Below are 26,660 nucleotides of genomic sequence, written 5' to 3'. Positions count from 1 at the left end.
TTGTACAGGAGAGGCTGAGGTGATGAGCAGATATAGGTATCTACAGTACGAATGTCCAGATTTGGGTGGGATGACTCACACAAAGTATGTCTATGTATCTCAGGTCTCTTCAAGGCTACAAGTGCAACCAGAGGCATGAGTGACATCCATCCAAATGAAACCTTTGTCAACACTCATTATCCCAAAACACTTGCTGGGTGAAGGGCTGTTAAACAATGCAAGTGTAATGGGATCACTCTGTGCTGGTCATTATAAATAGGAACCTAAGATGTAGTTAATACCATGGTAAAAGTGAAGCATGATACCCCTTTCAGTGAGAAATTGGATAGCCTATAATGTGCATGTCATTAACCCAATGCAGGGTAGGAGTGAGCAATCAGCCATCCCTGCAACATACTTGACCTATTGGAAAACCACACATTAATTTACCCATATGATAACCTGTTTGTGCTGTCCTACTATCAAAGATTTGGTTCAGAGCAATTCCCATACAAATCCGATGCCTTTTCATTGTATTTAAGACATAGGTGAAGAAGATGATGACGATTAATATTGCTGCTTCTACTATTAGTACTGCTAGAACTTTATCAAATTAGAACTGGAGATTCCCATCAGTTAGGCATGGTGCACACATACTCTAAGAGGTGGCTCCTGCCTCAAATGGTTTTCTAGAGGGCCGGGGAAGTTTAATTTGTAGTCTTTCCAAAAACAGTGCATAGAAGAGCTAAAGTCCATTAATCCTATGAGCAAATCTGAAGGTAGTGTCTACTGTTGGTTTAGTTAAAAAAAAAAATTAATCCCCATTCAAATTTTTTTTGGAAAACAAGACAGATACAGAAAACATACACACACAGACCAGCCCTGAAGCTAAACTCTTCTTTCCCTGACTCCCTGAGGAAATATAGCAGTGAAGAAATGCTGGTGAGGTGGCAGAAGCATGCTCACCAGTTAGCTAATTGGTTAGATACATATGCTCTTCCTATTCTCTGAGCTGAGAAGAGAGCCAATGCCACACAACTCCTGAGGGAACAGTCTGAATTTACAAGCAGTGGCTATTAGTACTAAAGTCTATGCACTTGAAGGACTGGATGCTGTGGGCAGGAGGTGGGTCTCTGTTGACAGGGGAGGAAGGCTGGGAAGAGCATCTCCAATCACTTCAGCTTTGACCAGGTCAGACACAACGTGTGGATGTGAGGCCAAAACTATCCTGTGATGATAGAATAATCATGGTAAAAACCCTTGCTGGCTGCGAACTGGTCACTACAGTGGAGGCTGTAAAGGACAGTGTATCTGGGGGTGGGGTGCTGACAGGGTCCAGGACAGCACATCTCTCTCTTCTGGCCAGATTATTGTTGAATAGCCACTGATGCTCCATTCCATGCAATTGCTTCTCTATTTCCCTCCTGCCCATTCCTCCCTCTGGCCCTTCCTGTGTAATGGGACTTCCCGAGTAGTCTAACCAGACCCAGTCTTATTAAAGGTCTGCATGATAATTCAACCGAATAAAGAACAAACAAACCAAATTTTGAGCTTTTGAAATGTAGTTCTTCTGTGGACTTGAGACCTACATTTTTTTTCTATCATCTAAAATAATTGGAAGGATGTCGCCATTTTCCAGAATCCTCATTTATGACATTAATTAAGGTCATACAAAGAATTCATGGCCTCAGCAAGAAACAGGAGATAGAAGTCTCAGTCCCTTGTTCATAATTTCAGGTTTGGCAGTCCACAAAACTGTAACTACTCACATTACTGTCTGAGGCACCTTAATTTGTCCACATCACTGAAACCAGTCTGAATGTTGTCTCCTGTTCTAGCTCAGCCATTACTCTTAGTTTACTGCAGACATAAAGTGTAGACAGCTGAGCTAGTCACTACAGGCTCTAAATAGTCACTGGAAAGAAACGGACACTTTTAGGGTGCAATTCATCTAATCTATTTTATATGTATGCTTTACAATGAGCTGCTTTTACACTCTAGGCAACTGCATTAAGACACCTGAAAACAACTCAAAGGTCTCAAAATGAGATGAAGAATAATTACAGAAGAAATGAAACAGCAGTTAAATTTTTATGTAATGTAGCATGCAGAGGATAACCTGTCCTAGAAAATATTTTGGATATATGCATATGATATTTCTAATTATGGGAAAAAAGAAGAAAAAAAAAAAAAAAGAATGAAGGGCTCATAATGGCCTGCAGATTACCAATTGAAGTTCCTCCCACCTTGGACATATGGATTTCCTGTACAGATTTGTGCAGGAGTATTCAGGTTCATTGTACCTGAATTGTATCTTTATTGGTTTATGCTTATGTAATGACAAAGATGTATTTGCTTCTTTTATTTTATCCAATAGATGAAATTCATCTTGAGACCATGACTGGAACTGAGCCCACTAATTAAATTCAGGTGGGCAGGACTTCTTTTTAAAGAGTTCCCAAGGACCCGTCTCTCTCCATTTATGGGGTAAGAACATGGCATGTACTGTAGGAAGATGGCTTCACTGGGTTCCTAAATGTAAGTTAAAGCATTAATGTAAGGCAGACAGGACTTCAACTCAGAGACATCACACAAACATGTTGGAACTGGTGCCACCAGTCATATATGATGGGCTTGGGAAAGCACTGGCCCTTTGGGAAAGCACAGATATCCTACTACCCTTGGACAACCCAACCCTGCCCAGGTGAATGTCGTGGCCTCTCCCATATCCCAAGGAGTAAGTTATGAAAACCACTGCAGCCATCACATTTTTGCATCCTTTACATTTTCATATAAGCCTGTTTTGTACAGCATGTCCTAGAAGGCAAACCACACAAACATAATGTAAAGAGACAAGCAATCTGTTGAAGCAGTGCAGCTGTTTCGTGACAATGATCACTGATAACTCAGACTCCACGCAGAAGTGGCTGCATAGATCTCGAGAGAATATGTATAAAATGCCTCAGAGGAGGCACTTCCTCCATGTTTCCATGGCTCTCGGTCCCTTGCCTAGATGCTCTTTTATCTTAGTATACACACTCCTCTCTTCCTGGGTACTATACATCTCCCCCTTTTATCTCGTGTTTCCTTCCCCCCTACCCTGGTTCCTACACTTTCTTCTCTTCATCCCTTTTCTTCTATCTTCTAAGATTCCCATAGGGAAAGCAGAGAGAGAGTGTGAGACCTCTGCACTGAACTCAGCCAGGAACGAGAGAGAACAAGGTCTTGATGGGTCAGATGAGAGAACTTGGGATGGGAAATGAGAAATGGGATAGCGTGAGGAGGGCAACAGGGAAAGAGAGACTGGAAGGAAGAAAACAGAGAAGAAAGGAAGGAGAGAACAAGAGAGAGACTTAGGAAAGGGACAAAGTGGAGGAAAATTAACTGGAAATGGATCTGAAAGCACTATGGAAGAAAGAGAGAAAAGAAGATAAGTGTTAAACAAGAAACAAAACCTGAGAAAAATATAGAAATGATGTTTCTGTGAGTGCTGTATTTTCCCTGATGGGAAACATGGCCCCAAACACTGAGCAAAATATGAGGAAAGGCTTGCTGGTTATTCAGTATAATTTTTCAGGGTGAGAGAATCTGTGAGGCTTAGTTGTCAGGGGAGGAGTCTGGTGAGGGGATGTTTTATGTGGAGCAGGAAAAAGTACTGACTGTATTTCATGAGTATTTACAATCCTGCTGCTAGATTTTTGAATAATTTTACATACATTAATGTGTATGATGTGGCTGTGGAGTGCATGGCTTTATACCGAAGGTGTACATTGACCAAAACACATAAAAATGCCAAGCCTGGTAGAAAAGCAGAGTAGGGGAAGCAGCCCTATATGTGTCTGTTGAGCACACTGCAGAGGTGAAAGCAGAAGGTAGCACAGCACTGGCAGCTTAATTGTACTTTGGCTAAGGCTTGTCTACATGTGGAAATTTTCAGTGCTAGCTTTCCAGATGACAAGTTTGGGCTTAATGTTTTGCACCATGAGTAATTCAGTTTAGTCCATGCTAGAGATGGATTAAACTAAATCACAGAAAGGCAGCAGTAGCAGAGAATAATTCACTTGGGGAGTGAAGTGAGGGAAGTGCAAGAGTGAAAAACAACTGTTTTGCTTTAAAAATCTACCCTCAAACTGATTTCATAATAGCTTCCCTGCACAGAGAAGCCTTTAGTTCCCTTGCAGTGCTGAGAGTCCACATCAGGACTTAAGCACTAAGCAAGCCATTGCTATGGAAGCAGAGTTGCATAAAGCCTCGAGCAAGCTGTGAGCTTTGTGAGGAGCTCCAGTTTGAGGAAAATATCACAGGGTCATTTCCTTCTTCATTTTGTTTCAAATGCTTCAAATCTACCCCAACATCCCTTGCCACTTGCATTTCACAGGGTGCCAGGAGGAAGATCTTTATGATTTTCTCTTCCTTTATTATTTTTTTTTCAATTAATTTATTTTTTTCATCTCCCCCCAGCCTCCTTGTGTCACCTTGGCTGGAAAAAAAAGTCTGAGTGGGTGTAATAATGGCTCACCACCCCAAATCATGAAGAGCAGAAGCCCTTACCTCTGGGCTGGAGTAATGTGAGGGCTTGCTGCCGTCGCTCTCGCTGGAGCTGCTTTCGCTCTCCGAGTCAGACTCCGAGCTGGTCTCGGATTCACTGGAGCTGCTGCTGCTCGACCCCTTGCTGGAGAGTCCCGGGGCTCGGGTGCTGGACTGCGGCACCACCAGGCTGCTGGCCCCACATGCAGCCCACGGGGAGAGAAGGGGAGAGGAGAAAAAAAGAACACACAAAGAGAAAGAAAAACATGTAAAAAACATGGTGTTTTAGGGAGCATGCCTATCTGTGAGCTTGCCTCTGCTGCTAACAAATGGTGAAGGGAGTTCAAGTTCAACATTGTATTATTGTAATTTGAGGGGAAGGTTTGATGCTAGCTGAATGTTCATTCACTTCCACAGCCTTTGCCATCCCTTCTTCACACAAGAGAGGGTCAGGCTTTCCCTTCAGCTTATCTCTTTTCTCATTCAACAGAAACGTTAGGATACATTAAAAAACATGAAACATGGTAAAAACAGAGTAGAGGAAGCAGTCTTACAGTGTTTAATGAACACCATGCAGAGGTGAAAGCTGGAGATGGAAAAGGTGAACAGTCAAGAAACTGAGCTGAACTCCACTGTACCAGCCATTTACTTGCAGTAATAGAATAACAATAATAATGCCAATAATGATACATCCTCACTGGAGCTTCCTACCTCTATCTTTTTTTCCTGCATACTTCTTCACCTATCCATAAGTGATGTGGTTGCTTGATATTGACAACTGTAAGATCTAAGACTCTGATCCTGAAGAAATGTGAGGAGCTCAGGCTTGTGTTTTTGCATATCAGCAGTGCCGTGCTGTCAGCAGAGCTGCTTGCCATCTTAAAAGTTATGTTTCCATGCAAGTGTTTGTATTATGAGGCCTGACAGTGCACGAAATGTATACTTTCCCAAAATAGTTGACCATGCATATTAAAATATCACAGTCATAAAGGCTCGAGTGTGAAATGTCCTATTAAGTCATCCAGCTTATTCCCCAGGCAATGGAAGATTGTTCCCCATAGCAGGGTGCATTTTCTAGTGAGTTGTCCAATTTGATTTTAAATGACTTGAATGCAGCTTTTACTTTTACCCCTGGGAAACTTCTCTGCAAACTAACCCAAATTCCACTGTCAGAAATTTCTCCCTACATTCAACCTGAAGTTGCCCTTTTAAAATTTATTGTTGTTACTTATTATTTCATCCTATTACTAATAGTTACTATGATAAATTATCCTCCTCCCTTTTTCCTTTCACGTAGTTGCAGACTGTTTTCCTGCCCTACTTCAGTCATCTTTCAGACAAGGCCTTACACATTTACTTCTTCTGATCTTTCTTCATAAGTCATTATCTCCAGGGATATGGGATCATTTTTATGGCTCTTTTCTGAACTCATTCCAATTTGTCTATATCTCTCTGATAACAGGATGCCCAAAACGGAGTGCTGCATTATAGATAGTTCTCACTAGAGCCCTACAATGCAGGGCTATTACCTTCCTGCTCCTTGATGCGTTGCTTCTGTAAACATATACCAGAGCTGTGATGGAATATATAGTCCATTAACACTCCTACATCTCTTTCAACACCTCTTTCTCCAGAATTCCTCCACTGATAGCTACACTTGAGATTATTTGCTTCCAGAGAGATTAGCTTGCCTTTTTTTTTTCTTTTTTCCCATGCCAGATCTCATTTTCTTCTTTACTGCACATGCTCCTAGCTCCTTTTGATTTATTTCTCTGCCCTCAGAGGTGTCTACAGCAAATTCTAATTTAGTATCAAATACAAACTTAATTAAATAGTTATTCACTTCCTTTTCCAGATCATTAATAAGACTGTTAAATAAACCCCACATGAAACATGCTAGTACCCTAATAACCATCTCTTCTCAACTCCATTCACCAGTGTTTATCATTACCCTTGTTTATGCTCCATCAGTCCAATATTGCAGCTAATGTGATGTGAACTTTGGAGATGCATTTTGTGAGAAATAATATCTAATAATTAATTACTGTTCAGCTATGTTGCACCTAATGAATTGTCTTTACCTACTAATGGTGCATTTCATTCTGGAGAACTAGCATCTGATACCTGACACTAGCCACATATGACAGGCAATTTCTGGGGCTGGAAAAGAGGCCAGGCCACCAGGGATGCGGTTTCAACTCTGTGATTCCCCAAGGTGCACACTTTCCAGCCCCATCCCTGCCTCCCCCAACATATGTCAACCTTTCCTCACTGGAGCATCCATCCCATCCAGGCCAGTACTCCCACCACATTGCCTTCTCTCTTATTTATCCCCCTTCCCTTTTTGCTAGGGAGAAATTGGCAGAAGTGCCTGTGTGTACTTGTGGGAGACAAGAGGTCTGTTACCATACACGGGCATTAAATGTACTGATTACAAAGTGTGCCTTTAAAAACTTGCCTTCTGCTGTTTTTGCTGCTATTCATCACGTCTTTTTGTCTGGCCAGGTAGGTGTGGAAAATGCAAGCTCTTCAGGCAGCCATTTGTATAACAGCATTAAGGCACATAGGTGCCTGAAACAGTAACAGCTAATAAGCTGGTAAAAATTTTTCTTCCCAGAGAAGGAAAATTGATGTTTTGTATGCTGCTATGGGACAATGTACTTTTCCACTTGTATAGGTTGCCTAGTAAACTCCAGATCTAAGTTGCTCATGTATATTAACAGATTATAGTCAATCCCTTGCTAATAAAATAGTGAGAGCTATACAGAGGCCATTGTGAGTAGGTTTTCTGGTTTTGATTTTTTTTTTTTTTCTTAAGGGAATATGAAAAGGTAAGTGCCTTTTCTGACAGCGTAGCTTAGGGAATGCTTTTGACAGTGTCCGACTCTGATGGATTCCCTGTCCTCTCCCCAACACCATTGTGACTGCTGCCTGAAAAGTTCTTCAGCATCACAGAACATCTGCACATTTATGTCCTGCCCCTAGTGATTGTGGTTTTAATTTTTAAACCATCATTTTTGTTTGGCATTGACTGAAGTATTCAGAATTGCTATGTAGGGGATGAGGGAGAAAAAACCCCACAGTAATATTTCTTTCCTGTTGTGACATGAAGTGTTTTTCTAGGCTGCTGAATAGAAATTGTTACTACAGCCATAGATATAAAATATAACTGTTGGACTCTTCACAAACATCTGGAAATCTATGTTTGCTGCTCTAATGGTAGCCAATATACTAAGGAAACTAAACAGCATTACAATATCTCCCCATTTATGCTGATCCTATTGAAGTCTCCTGTCCCCCTTCTACATTTTCCGTTATTAAATGTAATGTGTTTTTATAAGGATCCTCATTATATTGTAGTGATCAGGGTAATAACACCTACATGTTTCTTCATGCTTTCTTAGGAAAAATGACCATTATTTTAAGTCTGTGACTTCCATTTTGGACTGTTCTCTCTGAAACATGTAAGCAAGATCATGCAGTCAAAATAAAACACCAATTTGCATTTTAATGACTGTTGCACATAACATTAATGCATATTTTGCTAGTGGCTTATGCCCCAGAATTAATTACTGCATCATAGAAGTGATATTTTTATTTTAGGCAATTAAACAACAATTTGGGTAAGAACCACTCTTGTTTAAAGCCCTTGAACAGAACATGCAACCTCTGACTTAAGAGAGAGACTAAATACATTGTGAAGGAGCTGCAAACTCAGTAAAGCACGTCATAACCAACAAAACACTTGAAGTTCCTGACCGTAGTCCTGTGATCCTGGCTACATGGGACTTGGGCACCCAAATTCCATGCAAGTCCCCAGAGACCTATTTTCCTGCATTGCCTAGTGATCAAGTCACCTTCTCTGATAGACTGCTGGACACTATGTAGTGTCAAAGTTTCTCAGATGTAAAGGTTCAGAAACACCTTGATTTGGGGAGATTAATACTTTCCCACTCAAAGCAATATGTGATCAAAGTTGAGAGGGGGAGTCACCTCAGTCCCTGGAAGAGCCTGAGATTTTAGGTATGCTGGGACCAGTTATAGTCTTCATCAGACTGCATGGCCATGGACAGCCTTTGAACAGTACCTAGGTGATTTAAACACTTGCATGGGAAGGTGCTGGCGTTTGTTACTCAGCCAGTGGAGAAAGATTCCCAAATCAGATTGCCTCATTTGACTTTGGGGCACCTCTTGAGGTTAATTAGACTGGATCTGGGCCCTACTTCATGCTTCATATTAAGCTACTGCTTACAGCTACACTACTTTTCATGACAATAAATCATGGTGTTGAACATTGGGCACCAGAAACTCCTGGGTAGCTAAGTGTACAACATATTGCCAGAATTCAGTCTCAATATTTCAAAGGCAAACGAGTTCAATGCCAGATCAAGGTACACATAAAACAGATGCAGTTCTTCACCAAACTTCAAGTGTTTGAAGCGTTTGTTGTAACAATATTAAATTGTCTCAAAAGGGGGAAAAAACATCAAATTCTGGAGAATTTGTGATCCCAGTTCTTCACTCCTTGATGGCATTTTATACCCACTTCACACAGCTATGGAAGACAATCAAGAATGCAAAGTAGAGAATCAGGCCTTGAAGAAAAGCCTGTGCCAAGAAAACATATTGAAGTGACACTCTGAAATACATTTCTGGCCACATTAATGGCTATTAACATACTCAAGCTTCATATTTTGGCGTCTGTTAATTTCATTATGCAGCAATTGTATTCAGAGCTTTCTTATCAGAAAGCTTAGTAACCAAACCAGTCACTATCTGCTATATTTTTTTCTTTGTCTGGAGATGGGACAATATTTAGCCAGTGTCACTGGCATTGATGTAATCATCTAAACTGTTTTTCTTCTAAATCTCACCCTGCAGTGAGACCATCCACCAGGTGCTGTTCCCCTACCAAGTGGTTCAGGCTCCCAATAGGAAAGAACAGTGTTACAATTACTATAAAGATCTGACTTGAATAAACCAATACCAATGCTGCTCTTAGGGATCATGTTGTCAATGTTGAGAGGTAAACATGGAAAAGGTGATCTGGATTTGCAGATGTCATGACTTTAGGAGAAAATCCTAAGTAAGGCTGTGTGAATGCTTGAAGTATTTGAAATGCCAGGGAAATCCATCACTGTCTTGAAGAACAAGGACGACTGTGGGAAAACAATACTCTGAAACAGACAGCCAGTCCCTCGGCTGGCATAAACTGTCATAGCTCCATTGACTTCAATTAGGCCACACTGTTTTAAATCAAACCATAAATCTGACCAAGACTCTGAAACGTTATTTCAAACTCAGTGATGAAAACATATTCCACGGTTTAGAGGAGATCTGTTGGCAGAGTCCCTATTTTTATTCCAGATTAAAGAATCTGAAACACTGCGTCCTTCTCTACCCTTGAAGCCAACCTAAAGCATAGTGAAGGTCTTTTAGGGAAAACATTTTATCCCTTTGTTGTGAGAAGCAAATTCCACATGGTGCTTCCTCAAAGCGCAAACTGAGAACGTTGTGCCAAGATCAGTGTAATTATCTCTGCTGCCTGGCACTGAAGATGCCGCAAGCCTTCCATGCACACAGTAGGGAATTCCTGTGTTGGTAATTGTGAATGAATCACAGAGGCAATGGAAATGCCCACTTCTTGCTGCTGCCCCTGAGTATTTTTCAAAATTCTCTTCCAGTGGGGACATTTGAAGCACACTTACCACAGGGGTCTATTCTGGACTTGCCGATCAGGCCATCCCAGTGTTGTAACAGAACATATGGGGATATTTTCTGAGGCAACTGTAGAATGCCAAGAAACAGCCCCATAAGGATAGCTTTAAAGAATGAATATGGATATCATCCATTCACTTCAGTCCAAAATCATGCTGAGAAAAGGGAGATGATACCATAAACTCCAGAATTCGCATCCGCTTAAAGACAGACAGGCATCTCCAGGGCTTAAAATATGAAGGCTGGTTCTGCACTTAATGCACAAATGAGACTATAAGGAGCTTCTGCTCTAGTTTTAGGTCTGCCATGTGGTGTCTGAATGACCAAATCAGGTCATCAGGCCTTCTAGGGCTCTGTCTTTCTTATCTGATCACCAACACGGTGATAAATGGGGATTACCAAACTTGCCTGTCTTTAAGGTACTTGGAGATGTCCTTTGCAACTATTTAAAAAGCACTTGGACATCCTCAGTGCAAACACAGTACAGAAGCGACACAAATTTATGCTTTTGTACCTTTGCTAACTGAGAACATGAAACCAATTAGCTGCCTGAGTTCTTTACAGTTATCCATTGTGAAAACCTATTGTTCACTAACCAAAAAAAAAAAAAGCAGCTAGCCCTGCCATGGTCGGCAAAAAATGAGCCTGGGCACTTCCCTTTCTCCAGGTAAACGATTTCCCAGGAGTCTGTTAATATCTTTCGGAAACAGAGAAATGTTTTCATACCTCATTCCTATAACAGATGGGGTATGAAATGGGAATCATGATGAGTGAGAGTCCTGGAGGTTGTTTGGCTTGTCACAATATATAATGCTCCTGCGAAAGCGCTGCATTACCTTAGTCGCACCACCTTTGCACAGCACAACTAATAAAGCACGACTGCCAAGAACAGAGTTCATAGGCTCCACCTATATTTTAACACTGTCCTTGGGAGTTGCTTAAATAGTTTGTGCTGACAAGACTGCAAGTATCATCTGACAAAGCAAACCTAAGGTAAATCGTGTCTTTTCAGAGAGTAAGGTGTGCCCTGTGTGACTGCAGCTTAATTGCCAGAATAGTTGCCAAAGAAAAATAAATTAATAGGAACAGATGCTTAGAAAAACAAGCTATGAAGCTCATGCACACACACACCCCTCAGCCTCAAGAAATTTGAGTCTGGTTGGGGGGTATCTATTTAAGTTCTGGTTGCTACTGGAAGCAGCAGAATCACAACTACCACCTTGGATGCCTACAGTAGGAAAGAGAAAAATCACGGAAAAAAAAACTTGGCTAAAAACCCCTTCTAAAATAAAATGCTACATAGCAATTAATAGTGACATATTTGTATAAATAGCTCTATCAGAAGGAGCGTGTGCCAGGGTATCTGAGATGAAAGGGTCCAATAGACCTGGAGCAGCATTAGCGTGGGGATGAAGTGATTAGTCAGCAGGCTGACAGCTGTGCTAGAAGCCCGGTGCCAGATCCCAATGTATGCTTTCCACCGCTGCCAAATGTTTGCTTGTCGCTCCAGATAAATGGAGCATCAGCAGTGTTTTATTTGACCTGCTCACAAGAAAAATAAAGCAACTCTGACTTCCTCAATGTGTTTGTCGTTGACCTTGCATCAGCTGAATATGAGTGGAGAGGTTCCCTGGTCCAGGAAAATTAACTCTTTAGTAGAAGGGACCACTAAAAATCTTCTTACTTTGATAGTATAATTAGTCTCTTGATGTTTCAAAGTAGGTAGCTTAAAAAGAAGTGTCAGCCACTGCCTAAATGCCCTGTGCTGTCCTTGAAACATGTCCTTGGACCAGTGGCCTGGAGAATGATGAACAGCTTTGAGAATAGCCTATAAACAGACATCCTCCTATCCCCACAGTGAAATTGAGAAACCTTTACAGGGTGGAGGGTGGGGACAGAAATAAGTTGCAAGTGCAAGACGTTGTGGAGAAGATTCAGTCAGCACTATGCTTTTCATTTCTCCCTGCAGACAAAGGCAATTTTTTTTTTCCTTTCTATGCACCCCCAAAGTTTTGCTTTTCTCTCTTTTCTTCATCATTTTGATCATCTTGGGAGCTTTCTACTTGAGATCCCATCTGTTGTCTAGTTGAGGCCAGCTTCTGCTGCTGGGTAGAAATCAGACAGTGTTTTCAATTTACACATCTGAAAGAGAATGTAGAACACATGTTTATTTTTTGGATCTGTAATGCTCTCTATTTGTGAGGGCTCTCCTTGATAGTGGCTAAGGTGCTGCAGAGAGACAACCACACTCCGGATGTGGTGTTACTCAAAGGACTCTCGTGGGAGATATACTCTTTCCTCTTCTCTAATAAGCAGATGAGAAGGGATGCCCTGGCTGAGATCAGATCTGCTACTCCCCTCTGCTATTGCTGAATTGCAACATACACTGAACAGAAGTGAAATGTTAAAAGGACTGCACTCAGTGACCACTGTAGACTTTTTTTATTTCCATGTTCTGAAGCCAAGAGAGAAAGAGAATAGGGAGGGTAAGCAAATCAATTAACCTTCTAGAATATTTTGACTATATCTATATATCTTCATTTTGGAATCTAGCCCTCACATAATTATTTTCTTTAATTCCAAAAGGTCCAATGGAAAGCATGGGAAACCTAGACAGACTATGCAAGAAGGAGAAAGGACTCTTTTGAGCACTTGTATATGGTACTAGTACCTGAGATTGTGGTCAAGCAGAGTTCTTCTATATCTGATAATACTGAAGCTTTGGATCTCTTTCTGGCACTCGATGGTTACTCTTAATAATGAAGTGTATTCTTATGGACATCATTCCTTTCCATTTCTTCTTTCCCACCTGTCTTTCTTCCTCACTCTGCTTTGAAAAATTTGTTTCCTGTCAGCATCAGGAGATGCTGCATGCAATTGCCAACTGTCTCCAGAGAGCATGAGTTCATTAGCTCAGGTGAGATCAGATTGCTGAGCTCAGGGCTCAGGGTTCAGATAGTCTCATTAGTGTGGGCTAATGTGAAAGTTGTGAGGCTCTGCACAAGTTCTTTTGGTCATGGGAAAGCACTTGAGGTGCTGAACCCTACCACCTGAAGAACGACCTCTGAACCAATGGCCCTTCAAGAGAGGGAGAGCTCCTTAGGGGTCTCTTATTCACAAAATGTCGATGTCACATATGGCAGTAGGAGGAGGACATCCTTGTGGTTCAGCAAAATAAGAAGATAGGGTGTTCCAGCTGAAGTCAATCGAAATAGGAAGAAAGGTTTGATTTGGTAAAGGGTATGGAAAGAGAGAGTGTAAAGAGTGGCAAAAACTCAGGACTGCTTATAAATCTGCTGGCAGAATCACCTGTAGATCTGGAACAAGGCAATTTGCTGACTGTGAATAAATATGACATGTGAAGTCAGAACTTTACCTATTGTGGAAGGCTTGAAAAAAGGTCCGAAAAAGAACTTAGTAAAGGTGGAATTGGACACCCTTTGTCAGATCGTGATAAAGCCAGCCAGTGAAGTATAGGGTGGTGGGTTTGCAATTTTTCTGCCTTTAATTTACAAGGGACCTAATTGCTACCTAACTTAAGCACTCAGAAATGCCCTTGCTGCTTGTCTTGATTGACTAGAGGGAATCCAGGGTGCTAAGAGCTGCTTAAACATTATGCATGGTATGCCCAACACCATATCCATTGTGACTTAGATGAGTAGCAAGGGAGGTTTATTTCAGACTCTTCTTCATAGTTTCCCTTTCAGGATTCATTCAGTTCCCTTCCACTTGTCCTAAAGATTTGGTGTGGTATGCAGTATGAAATCCTATATCCATTCCCGACTTGGTGCTGCACTGTTTCATTAGAGAACTATCAAATCTGATCTCTTATCAGACTCAGTGATATGAGTGCTCCTCATCTCAGGAATACATTCTCCAATAAAATTTTGCAGCTGGTCCCAGCAGCTTGGTCTTTGATGTAAGAAGTTTCAAACCTCTGGGAGAGACGTTGTAAAGATAAACATAATTAAGCACTCGAACAGCTCATCAGTGAAAATGTGAACTATCCATCATGAAGTGTCAGAAACTAGGTTGGGCAAAGAGCTTCCTCGAAAGGTTTAGGCAGGATTAATCTTGTCTAGTTATATGAAAAAGGATTAGATGAGCTTGAATTTCTGTGGGTAAATATACAGATGAGGTTGTTAAGAAACATACATTCTGTACTTGTAGGTCAAATGACAAGGAGAAAATGCAGAAAAAGATATAAAGTAGATAGATATCTGAATAGTCAGAGCAAGGAGCAATGCAAAATGTTCTGCAGAAAATGTAGTGTGACATTAATCCACCATCTTCAAAATGTCTCATTAGGAGAATTTTTTACCACTTCTCTGGAAATCAACCTGGTGGTTGCTTTGCTTGCCTCATTTATTTCTTAAAACATGAAGCATAGATGCACTTCTATCCAAAAAAAAAAAAAAACCCACAAAAAACCCCAAGCAATTCTTGCTCCTGAGTGACAGCTTCATTAAGCCAAAGGAGACAACCACTGCACTGCAGACTAGAACTCTCATCTGCTTTGGCCTACCATCACCTTATTTCAGAGTTACTGTTAACATAACTCCTGTCATCGCTACCCACCTAAACAGGCAGCCTTTTATAATTTTCAGATGCAATTGCACCACGCTTCAGCACTGCAGTCTTTTGCCTCAGTCAGCAGGGCCCTTGGTATGGCTCTGTATTGCAAGACCTCTTGCTAAGCTCTAAGAGTCCAAATACAGATGAACTTGTGCAGATAAAATTACTAACTACCATAATGGCTGTCCAAATGGGTGCAATAAATTTCAGCGTGAGACAAACTCTCTCAGGTTTTACTGACTCTTAATGTTGCTGCTGCCAGCTTTAGTGTTACTCTTTGACTCGAGCCATATTCTGTTGTCTCCCAAAGGTCTTTTCGGCCCGTCAGCTCTAATCAATATGCTGCCTTGAGAAGGAGCTTGTTTTAAGTAGGTTTGCTCACCATAAAGAACCATATAAAGAAAATTTGACTTCTACTCCTTGTCAGCATATATCACTTCCTATGCAGAGCAGCATTTAGATGGTCTGTTAGTTGAATCCAAGTGCTCTCTTTTATATGTTTCAAGAAATGACAAATGCCTGGGAAAAATGCATAGCTGTTCTACAGAAGACATTAGGCAGAGTCAGGAATGGCAAGCAGAACAGCTAATAAAGCCCAGAATTGTAGCAGAGAGGATGTTAAAAGCTAATTACTTTGAGATTATTTGAAGACTTGTAAAAGATTCTTCTATTCTCCATTCTGATGTAAGTACAGCCTATTTTCCAGCAACATGCAAAACTATTTTAGCATGTTTTTAGACAGTTGCTCAGGAAATGCTGTTTACCTATTATTGACATACTAGCTCAAAATAAAGGATGTTCAAAACAATTTTTTTTTAGCTGTTTGCCCATGAGGTAGCCTTGGGTTTTCAGGGGTCTGAGCCACTGGGAAAAAAACTACTCCCAGTCTTCTGACCAGGCTCAGATTCTTGACCCCATACTCTGGCTTAGTAGCATTGTACTTTACAGCTTGGATCAGAGCATGCAGAGGTGCTCATGAAGCCCAGAAATGGTTTGCCTATTGAGGGTATCAGGATCTGTCCCACTGAAGCAGAGCTTAACAGGGTGCAGAGTCTTGATGAAGGATTTTAAAATAAACAACAGCCCCTGCTAGTAGCTCTTGCTGTACCTTCCTCAATGATAGTTTATAAAGGTGGCCTGTGAAAAGCAATGAAAAAGTATGGTAAGTACAAAGATAAAAATCTACGTTAAGAAAGAGTTATGTAAATTGCCCTTTGCAATTCAAAGGAAAAATCAAATGTGAATCGCATCCTTTTGTTAGATGTCATCCTTGGGAAGCAAACTTGAGGTTTGTTTATGCACACACAGAATATGAGGAGAGGCAGCAATAAATTACAAAGCAAATATAATTTTATTTGCTTTATTAATCTAGAATGTGGTACCGATGTGTCTGGACTCAGTGGCTCCCCAGCTGCACCCTCCTGCAGGATGTTATCAATCCTCTATTTCTGTAAAATGTGCTACCAACTAGGAAGAAGAGCACTCGAATGGTATGACATTTTAATAAAAAAAATCAGTCTTACACCATGCTGTGTCCTGATGTAGTTATTCTTATATCTTCCGATATATCTTTCAATCCGTATCTCGTATGTTTTGCTGCTCTTTAACTGCTATGCATCTTTTTAGATTTCTCGTGATATTACAATATCAGTAAGGCATGCATAGATGCCTCTGCCTATCCCTCAATGTGCCTTTTGTTCTCCCTGCCTCTCCCAAAGCACAGAAAGGAAATGCACACATGGCAGCGGGGAGAGGGCAGGGGAGCGGGGAGAACATTGCTCATCAGTGCTGCTTCTCCCTCCCTGTGCCACTGCAAGCTGCTGCCGCCTCCTTCCTTTCCCTCCCCTCAGGCTAAGAAGCCCCTGATGGCACTCTGGTCTTTTCACAGTATCTCAAACACTCCTCCGTTCCTCACCTGCCCCAGGTCCTGCGTGCTCCTGGATGTGCTGTGTGAAGTGGGGGGCCTCTTCAGAGCACGAGCACATGTTTAGCGGTGGGAACCAGCAGGGAGATTGTTGAAGGTGTAGGAGTTGACGTGCATGGATGCTAGGAGCTCAGTGCCCAGCTGTGAGGATATGCATTTGGCGTTTCTTTAACCGTGTACCGGGTCACCTGCCCGTAGCTGGGAGGTGGCTGGGGGAAAGCGGAATGCATGTTCTGCACAAGAGCTTTGCAGAGAAGATGAGACAGACAGGTTTCCCGGACGGTATGGGTTTCCACAGACAGTGCAGCAATAAAGAAACTCTTCAGGATTTTTTTTTACCATCTCGGCATGACTCTCACCCCTGCTAGACAAGACACAGTTTTAGGAGAAAGATCAAATGTTGGGTCTTTGCCATTAGCTTAGACACTAGGGGAAAGGGCTAGATGACTTTTTTGATAACTAGCATGAAGACCCCAGCAGGCTTCCAGACAGTTTTATTAATCATAAAAGTCATTAAAAATAGCCAGTTCCTCAGGGGCAAAGAAAAAACAAAACCTCAGAAGAATGAATCAGGGCAGGCATCTCCCTTTCCTAAGAGCATTCTCTTCACAGTCTGCACTCAAAACTGAAAGGGAATAGTTAAGAGTGAAACTCCCGAGTAATATAACCAAGTGCTTTCTCAGGAAAGGGGCAATCACTTTCTATGGACTTATGTTGCAAAAGGGAAAGATATTGATGGGCTTTGTGTACAGCTCAGAGACAGTGAACTTTTGGACAGTTGACTCTGAGGCTTGCATGTCACACCCAGAATCAGCAAAATAGTTTTCCCATTTGCCTTTGTGCTTGTCTTTCCCCTTTTGCTTTTTTTTTTTTTTTTTTTTTTTTGCTTTCCCCTTGAATGTCCCTTTTCCCCTTTCTTTCCATACTCCCCTTGCCTTGACTTATTTAATTATTTATATATTTTTAATGGAGAGAGATTACATTCAGTTGCCTCTATGCCACTGTCTACTGCCTGTGCTCTGTCTCTGAAGTCTTTAACTGCCTTTGCAATATGAGTGCCAGGACCATAACGATATCTCACCTATCTTAGGGCATCTCAAGTTATTTTAGATGCCTGTGTTAAGGCACCTGGATCACATCTTGACTTACTCATCCCACAGTTCTGAAGAAATCCTTCCATATGAGCCCAAACGTAAAACAAAGCAGTACTGTCTTACTGTCTTTCTGGCTCTGCAGACAACCAGAATAAAAAAAATGGTATAAACTTTCCCATCAAAATTAGCTTTATAGGGTTGTTGACTGCAAAACGCAATGGCAGTTTAAATGTAAGTATTCATTTCTCTTATTTTAACTGGAAGGGTTTCAGTGGTGAAATAACTGTGGATTAAGAACTGGGACATGAAGCAAGTAAAAAAGAGGCTGGAGGAAAATCATAGGCGGTGGAAGGGAGAGGAAACTTGCAGAGCTGTTTTATCTGTGGCCTGTGGGACTAGTGACTGAAACATGTACAGTAGGGGAATGATGCAGATCTTCTTTCCATCAAGGCACTTCCCTGCAACACCAGACATCATTTTTGGACTGCTGTGGTTTGAGCTTGAGTAGACTCATGTGAGACCCCATGAATCAGTATAAGCAAAGGGAATCAACTGTCTGGAAAGCAGATTTGCAGAGAAGGCTGCGGGGATCCTGATGGAAAAAACAAGTTTACCCTAAGCCAACAATGTTCCCTCACAGTAAAGGTGGCCAATGGCACCCAAGGCTGCAATAGGAAAAGCATTGCCAGCAGGTCAAGGAAGTGATCCTTCCTCTCTACTCAGTCCTGGTGAGACACAGCTGGAGTGTGAGGTCCAGGTCTGGGATCCCCAGTACAAAAGAGACTAGAATTGAGTCTAGCAAAGTGCCATGAAGATGAATAAGGGATTGGAGCATCTTTCATTTGAGGAGAGGCTGAGAGAACTGGGAGGGATAAAATACCACTGGAATTTGAAGGGAGTAAAGAAGATAGAGCTGAGCTCTCCTTGGTGGTGTTCACTGACAGTTCCATTTGAACACAAGAAAACCTACTGACCCTGCTTGAGCAGAGGCTGTACTGGATGACCCCAGAGACATCTTCCAACCTCAGCCATCCCATGACCCTGTGCATCTAGCTCAGGTATCACAAACTATGGTGCTATGTGGGAAGACGAAGCTTAGGGGGGTACGTATGATGCTCACTGAAGAAGCTGGATAAATACATAGGAAATGAACAATTGCTGAGCTCTATTTGGCTGTGAGTGTTCTCCCGTTGTGTGTTTAAAGCTCACTGAGATGGCTAAATAAGTCATTGACTTGACTGAAGGGTAGGCATGGCCTCAGGCACCAGCACTGCAGCTGAAACTGCGGGCCATCCAGACACTGCATGTTGGCAGCCTCACCCACTGCTCCATGCTTCAGCAGGCTACACCATGCTCATCAGAGTAAAATGGACTCTGGGGGTGTTAAGAGAATCACTTGCTGTGTTTGTTGCATTTTACAGCAGGTGGAAGGTGCAGCAGCAGCAGGCTGGAGAACTTCTTTCTCCTTCATACATTTCTGGGTCTGTTTCTGAATGTGGTCAGCATTGTCTGAGGCAGCCCATCAGGTCATGCTTTATTTATTTCACCGTACTTTATAGTACTCCCTCCTTCTATAAAACCTTGCTGTTAGGAGACTGCTTTCCATTTTTTTTTGGACTCTCTCTCAAGTGTAGCTGTCTGGCATCACTGCCCAGAGCAGCTGCTGACAATGCCAATGCACTGAGAGCTGCAAAATCCTTCCTTTCTGAAATCAAGAGTAGAAAAGATCATCATGAAATAATGGACTAATGTGGCCATTCTATCTGTACTGCTCATAAATTAGATTTTGAACCTGGCAATTGCAGGGTAATTAGGAGGAGAGTAGCTTTCCTGCAGGAACATATATTTCCTATTCTGCCTGCCTGCCACACTCCAGTTTAATTTTTCCTTTGTTCACTCAGCTCAGAGAACTGCAATTACCAAAGGTGATAGCCTAGTGGCAATTTTCGAATCATGAAGAGACTTAGCACAGAAAAAAAAAAAAAAAAAAAAAAGGACAGGTATCAGTAGTAATTAAAATGATTTTGAATTAGAGAGACTGTTCCAATAATTGCTTTTGTACGATAATCGCCACCACATAACCTATCCTTATGAATTACTAATACAGTGAAATAACATTACTGCGGAGCATGAGCTGAAAAAGACAGCTCTCCTAAACACGTAAGCTCCTGAAAGCTCCCGACAGAGGGGTGACGTTTGTGCAGCCATTTCTGAGTGGTAGGTGATGCTGCGCTACTGATCACTAGCAGCCATGCGGTTTTTAAGCCCTTCTTCCCCCTTTGGCCCCATCAGAGAGGCACAGGAAACAGCGCAGGAATTCCCATCTCGGGTGGCCAGAAGAAGGTTTCACATTATTGAAATAGATGATTTCCTTCATCCAAGAGCCTCTGAGGAGCATAAATTGTGAACAACATCAAAGCAAGTGAAAAGTTTTAGAGCAGACTGTCAAAGAGACTGCTGGGGTTTCCTTGGTAGATTTCCATTTTTTAAGGGGTCTCAGCAATTTACTTTCCTTCTCAAAACAATTCCATATGTCCGTGGATTATTTAAAGTTGTTTTGACTTTTGTTGTCATGGGTTTTGAAGAAACAATATCACAATTATTTAACATAGGGAAATAAAGTTAGACAGCGCCTGGAGTTACAAATTACTGGGATGATCTCATGGACTAAGACTTTGCACACTTACTCTGTGCTCTCCAGGGTTAGACAGCATGATTCTAGGTAAAATGAAAAGCAGCACAGCTATCTGGAAATATGCATTGGTCCAATGCTGCACAAATACAGCAACTAACCATTTAGGTTGCAGTAACTGATATATTTTACAGCACGAAATACACCGGCAAGTACGACACAAGAGTAAGGGCTGTGAAATACATTGGCTCAGACTTGAAGTGGACCCGAGACAACTTTGTTTAATGATTATTGAAACTCATCTGCTAAAAAGCACAAAGGCCAGCTGTGGTCTTAGATTAAAAGTCATCAAGGCAAGCTGTGAACGGATTCATATCAGCTTCCTCACTTAAGGTGAAGAAGTGACTGTCATTAGACAAGGCGTGGAGAGGGTGTGTTTGCCGATGAGGTTATTAGCAAGTCCCTAGGAGGTGGCTCCTGCTGAGTGTGGGTTTTAAGTGCTTTCCCTGCACAGGAAGGTTGGTGTAGGTCAATGACTTTGCAGGAGGCCAGTGAGTCACACCCCAGCCAGCAGTCCCCATCTGCAAGGCTATGGATATATTCCACAATTATCTACAAACTAGATACCAGGCTGCATTGACTATGTGTAGGTAACTATGCTTCACGTATGCGGTGCACTGCCACTTTTCCAGCTTGTACTGTTGTCTGAGACCAGGGGGAAAACTGTGCTTCTCAGCTGTACCCTGCCTTAGCTCCTCCTGACATCTGTGGAGAACCTGACCAAAGAGCCGCAGGTCCCCAGGGGAGAGGCTGACCTCTGAGTGAGACTGTCCAACCAACCCAGATGCCTGCAGTATGTGAACAGGGAGGAGAAGACATTTTAAGCTCTGTCATGCTTGCCCCAGCTTCTGCTGTGCTGTGCTGGCAGCCAGAAACCATGCAACATAAAGACCCATTGGAAGAAAGCGTAAGCCTGAACACTTCCTTTTCCTTTAAGGAAAGGATCCCTCCTTATTTCACATGTGCATGAGTGCATAGGTGTTTGGACAAAAAAAAGGAAAAGAGGAAAAGGTCTATATTAATTGTTTCCTAGACTAGCACCAAGTGCCAGACCCTTAAATCTGTCATTAACTGCTGGTGAATTATTCCAAAAGTTATTCATAATTCCTACCTAGTAATTCTTCAGAAAGCACTTTTCATAAATGTTGAGTGTAGTATAAAAGCTGCGCCTGTGTATCATTTTCAGCGACATCTGATTCGAGTTTGATGATCAGGGGTGGATAAGAGCAAAAGTCTTGATTCAGGCTAATCATGTGATGTAAGAAGGAAATGCTAAACTGGGCATCCCTAATGAGCTCGCTCTGACGGGTGTACTACCCTCGGCTGAAACACACCAGCATTAGTCCTCCATGCACCACTGGCAAGGATTGAAGTGTATAGTCCTTGATTGCCTTAGCCAGTGCCTTGTGCCAACATTCATGGGGAACTTGGTCGAAACATGAGTTGGCTTCTCTTCAGTTTTTCCTCATGCAAAACTAACGAAGTAGTTCTGTCTCATGTCAAGCTTATAATTTAAAGCTGATTACCTTCCACATTTATTTATTTTATTTATTTTATTTTTATAACTTAAAGCCATGAACCAATTCATTGGTTCAGGTCTTGATTGTGACCTTGATTTGATGGCTGTGTTGCCCATCGTTAATTAGCTTGTTGTGGTTCTAGTAATATGGTGATGTATTTTACATTTGTTTGTTTAGTTTTAGTGCACAGGTCTGGTTCATTTGGTCCAGTTGTAACATGAGTCATGTCAACTGAAGATGTATGTAACTTGAATAAGATAATTCCTAGCTATGTGGCTCTGCAAACAAATAAATAACTCTACTTCCCACAAGATGGTAGCAACATTAAAACAATGCTATTAAAATGCTGTCTTAGTTAGCAATTAAACTAAGAACCCCTCAAGGTTGCATTACTACCTTTAACAAGCTCTTTACCAGCTGCAAGATAAACCTAAGGCAATCCCTTCCTAACCAAGCAAACCCCATTTACATCTCAGCTTTGGAAACATATGTTGTTAATTTTAGGATTTCAGTTGCCAAGCAAGCTGGGTGTGACTTCTAAAAAAAAAAAAAAAAAAAGGAAAGTGTGACATTTGGGGGGTAATTATTTTTCAGCACAGGTGCAGAGTGCATTTGAGTACCTTAAATGTTCACACAAGCTGAGCTTTGACTCAATCAAACTGCAGCTTACCACAACTTGAAAATAGTGTCATAAAATCTCTTCTTTCAGACAAGGTATGGCCTCAGTAAAAAGTACCAGAGAATTTCTTAGTTTAACAGAGTCTCATCTTTTCTCCTTCCAGCTTATACTTTCCCCCAGTGATCTCCCTTTTTACATTGGCCAGGACAACCACATCTCACCACTTCTTCATTTTTGTAGTGTTTGGATTAACTGGAGGAAGGGCTGACGGGTCCTGGCATTTATGGCTTTTGCAGTTGCTAGTCCTTTTGAGCTAACCTCCTGGTTCAACAGTTGAACACTGCTGACACCCTTGTGCAGCTGAACTCCAAAGCAACTAAGCATGCATTGTGGCACTGTAGTATATCTTCTCCACATGGGGCAGTGGGAATTAATTTTCTGGATGTTTCCTCATTTAACCATAAAGGGAATAGAATTTGCTGTAATGTATTTAAAAGACTGATGTAGTAAATTACTGGCATATGAACAATTCAAAACAGATCCCCAATTTACTATTGCTCCACGTTGATACCAGACTTTTGGCCATAAAAACAGCCCTAATAATTTGGGTAGGGCAACTTTGTTCTAATTGCCTGGTAAAATCAACCTGGAAGACCTTACACAAGCAGAGGAGGAGAATAATGTACAGTGGCCAATGGCAGAAATTTTTCATTGTTCTTATAATACTAATAAATGATTAATACTACATTTTGGCCAAATGTAAGAAAAGAATAAAATTCATTTCATTGAAAATTATGTGGTGTTGGCTCAGCTTAGTTTTCTACATTGAATGCTAAGGCACTTGCTTGCTTTAATGCTGCCCTTTGTCTGCACAAGTAAAGAATATGCATGGGAATAGCACAGGGCTGCAGGAGGGGGGCAGATAACCTTGCAACACAACTGAGACATTCCTGGATAATCAGGTATCAACCTTGTACTTTTCACTGGCATTAAATCCCTTATAATTACTTAAGAAAATACATACGTTTTTTACACAATACTTGGAAAATATTGGCAGTATAAGGTTAAAATTCAGTGGAAGACGACAGGCAGATAACATGCTAATACAGAAAATGGCATAAAAAGACAAGTTGAACCAAAGGTCACAGTACATCTCTGTATCAATTACAGAGTGATAATCTCAGAGGAGTGTTTAGATTTTGTTGCCTTCTCAAACTGTTCTCTGGGCATGCACAGCCGACTTTGCAGTTGTTTCCCTCTTCAGCTTAAACAGAGAGGGGTGCTGTGCTGTGAATCCCTCCAACAGGAGGAGAAAAGGTGATTCAACAGCTGGAAGAGTCCCACAGGAGTTTCTTCTGAGAGCTCCACCTTTCAACATTCCTATTTCAAAAACACAGGCTATGGCCTTCATGTCAGAAGCCCAACACTCTTCTTTTCTGTACACTGCACCTCCTGCTGCAAGCCCTGAGAGGTATTTGCATGAGGGATTTGCACCAAGAAGTTTCAAACTGGAAAAATGAGTGTGCTTGTTATTCGTTTCAGCACACTGGGAAGCTGCCAGGATTTTACAAAACTGCTCATTTTCTGAGTCTTTTTTTTTTTTTTTTTTTTTTTTTTTTTTTTTTTTTTCTGAGCAGAGTACAAGTTCTATCTTATTAAGTGAAAACAATAGAGTGAGAAGTTGGAAATTGCCAGGAAGCCTGGGAAAGACCGACACTCAGCCGAGATTTCATCCCATGTTTTCCTGTTGACCTCACAGGCTCTCAACACAAGAGCACTGAGTACATTAAAGAAAGGCCACAGTCTCATTTGGTCCTGTGAACATTGGCAATATGTTATGAGGACAATATACAAGCTTGAAAGGGAAAAACCGCAGCAATGTCCTCATGCCCTGGAGGTTTTGTCTGGTGCGATGCTGTTTAACCAGAGCTCTGTGAGGTTTTAAATGGCCATATGAGATTTATAGTAGGTCATGACCAGATCTCTTTTCAGGGCAAAGTTTGAAAAGTCCATTTGTCTCAAAATTTTTAAAAAAAGTGTCTGGTAATTCTCCAAGGTTTTTCCTCTTCCTTCAGGCAACTATTTTAGCCTGGCCTGAGTTCCTAAACCCTCCCCATGAGCCCTTTTAATGTGGGAAATATTGTCCTAGTATCTGTTATCAAAGGAATAATACTGTGGATACAAATATTTACAAACCCTCTCTAGCTCCACATGGTCAGTATCAAGCTTATTACCTTTTAGAAGAAGGGACATCATGACCTTAAAAGAAGTGACTTCAGGAAATCAGCATTTGAGGGCATTATTAGCAGGGGTGAGTGATGGAGGTTACAGGGAACGAAAGGGAGAAGACTCAGCAGACATGCAGAAAACCCCACCATGGGGCCGGTGGCTGAGGGGTGGCCCTGGATGGGTAGGTGGCAATGACGTCCCCCTACTAATGTCCCACCACATGCTGGTAAAATCTTGTGCCAGTGTCCTTGGGGCTGTGAAACCAGACAGCTGTGTTGGCCCCACGTTGTGGCCATTTCTTCCATGCAGTAGGAAGGTAGGCCAACACCCTCCAGTGATCGCGTCCACGTCAACTTTTTGGTAGTGGGTGCTGAACTGGGTCCTGGGGAAGGCTCCAGGTATCCTGATGGGGTTGGAGTGGTTTTGAGGAGCAGGAAAAGGGCAGACATGACAGGCAGGGAGGCAAGGCACTGTGAAAAATGGTCAGAGAGCCAGCAAGGGAGGTTCTGGGATGAGGTCCCTCAAGAAACTGGTAGGGAAATTTGAGGGCCGGGCTGGGGACATCACGGAGAGTTGGGGAAGAGAAAGGGGTGATGCCTGTGGTAGAGGCTCAGTGTCTTTTTCCTCATTCCTCATTCCTCTCTAAACAGGTTGTGGAAAGGAAGAAAAAGGAAGATGTGACCTCCTGCAGAGCTGCTGTGAGACAGGCAATACCATCAGCACCGTCAGCAGCCGTCACCTATCCAGGCAAGGACCAACACTGATCTCCCTGGTCATGTACAGTGTGAGCTAAAGCCAGGACCAGTACAGATACTCACAAAAGCAAATTAAAGTGTCCTAAAGGATTGTTACAAAGCAAGAGATTTACTTGGCAGGTCTCTATGACTTCTGGGGTGATTTTTATCTGTTGTGTAAATCAGAATCATGGAATTCTTTTACCCTGCTCTCTCTCTCTCTCTTCTTCTCTCTCTCTCTCTTTTTTTTTTTTTATTAACTTGACAAACTGTTTGTTCATTTAGAGCAGTTATGCTTGATTGTCCCAGTAAATAATAAGTGAGTGCTTTTCGTGAATTATTGTGCTGCTGGATTTCCACAGAGAAGGGCCTATTCTCTTCTGTGTGAATGTGTGTGAAGAGGGAGTCCCATAGGCATGAAGAAAAGTTATGCATTTGAGTTGAGAATGAAAAAGACCTTTAAAATCTTTATAGCAATCTAATACAGAAGATACACCGGTACGAAAAGTAAATTTCATTAGGCAGAAAATATTTTCCTTTAAAATAAATAATTTTCCAGTTTTGCTAAAATGCCAGAAGATTACAGACTATATTAAAGATAGCATGTGTCTCATTTAAATCATATCCCTTGGAAAAAAAAAAAAAAAGTCTAATTTAATTTAAGTAATTTCTATTTATTTCTGCCTTTCTAAATTATATCATTTTCAGGTTATAAAAATGTAATGTCTGAACCTAAACTCTTTACACCTAGTTTCAAGCCAGACCTAATTTTACATCTAAGTTAAAAACACATGAGAGCACATAGTTATAATATGATCTGGCCCCTCTCTGACTGCAAAAAGGGCAGCCTACTATAAATAGAGTCCTTGGGAGAAGGAAGGTCTTCCTTCTCCATTTTGAGAAGGATTTTGAAATTTCATGCCATTCCAGTTTGGAACCAAGCCTTCCAATTCTGAATTTTCCCATGAAACAGAGCCCCAGAAGAAAGCAATAATAGCGAAAAATAAGCAGAAAGTGTTTGTTCTGAACATTTGTGAAGAAAATGTCAC

General features: G+C 41.6%; 1 protein-coding gene across 3 annotated transcripts in view; it reads right to left on the bottom strand.

The window, feature by feature from the left end:
• AFF3 (ALF transcription elongation factor 3) overlaps positions 1-26,660 on the bottom strand; it is a 337,349-nt gene that overhangs the window by 50,346 nt on the left and 260,343 nt on the right. For 2 of the 3 annotated variants that reach the window (XM_084526940.1, XM_084526941.1), the window contains exon 10: positions 4,531-4,696. In XM_084526940.1, the coding sequence (XP_084383066.1) occupies positions 4,531-4,696 (166 nt within the window). Of the gene's footprint in view, positions 1-4,530; positions 4,700-26,660 lie in introns of all 3 variants that reach the window. The other variant, XM_084526939.1, reaches the window with a different exon arrangement.

This window comes from Aythya ferina (assembly GCF_964211825.1).
Source record: "Aythya ferina genome assembly, chromosome: 1".
NCBI lineage: Eukaryota > Metazoa > Chordata > Aves > Anseriformes > Anatidae > Aythya > Aythya ferina.
This window is presented reverse-complemented; position numbering and strand designations above follow the sequence as displayed.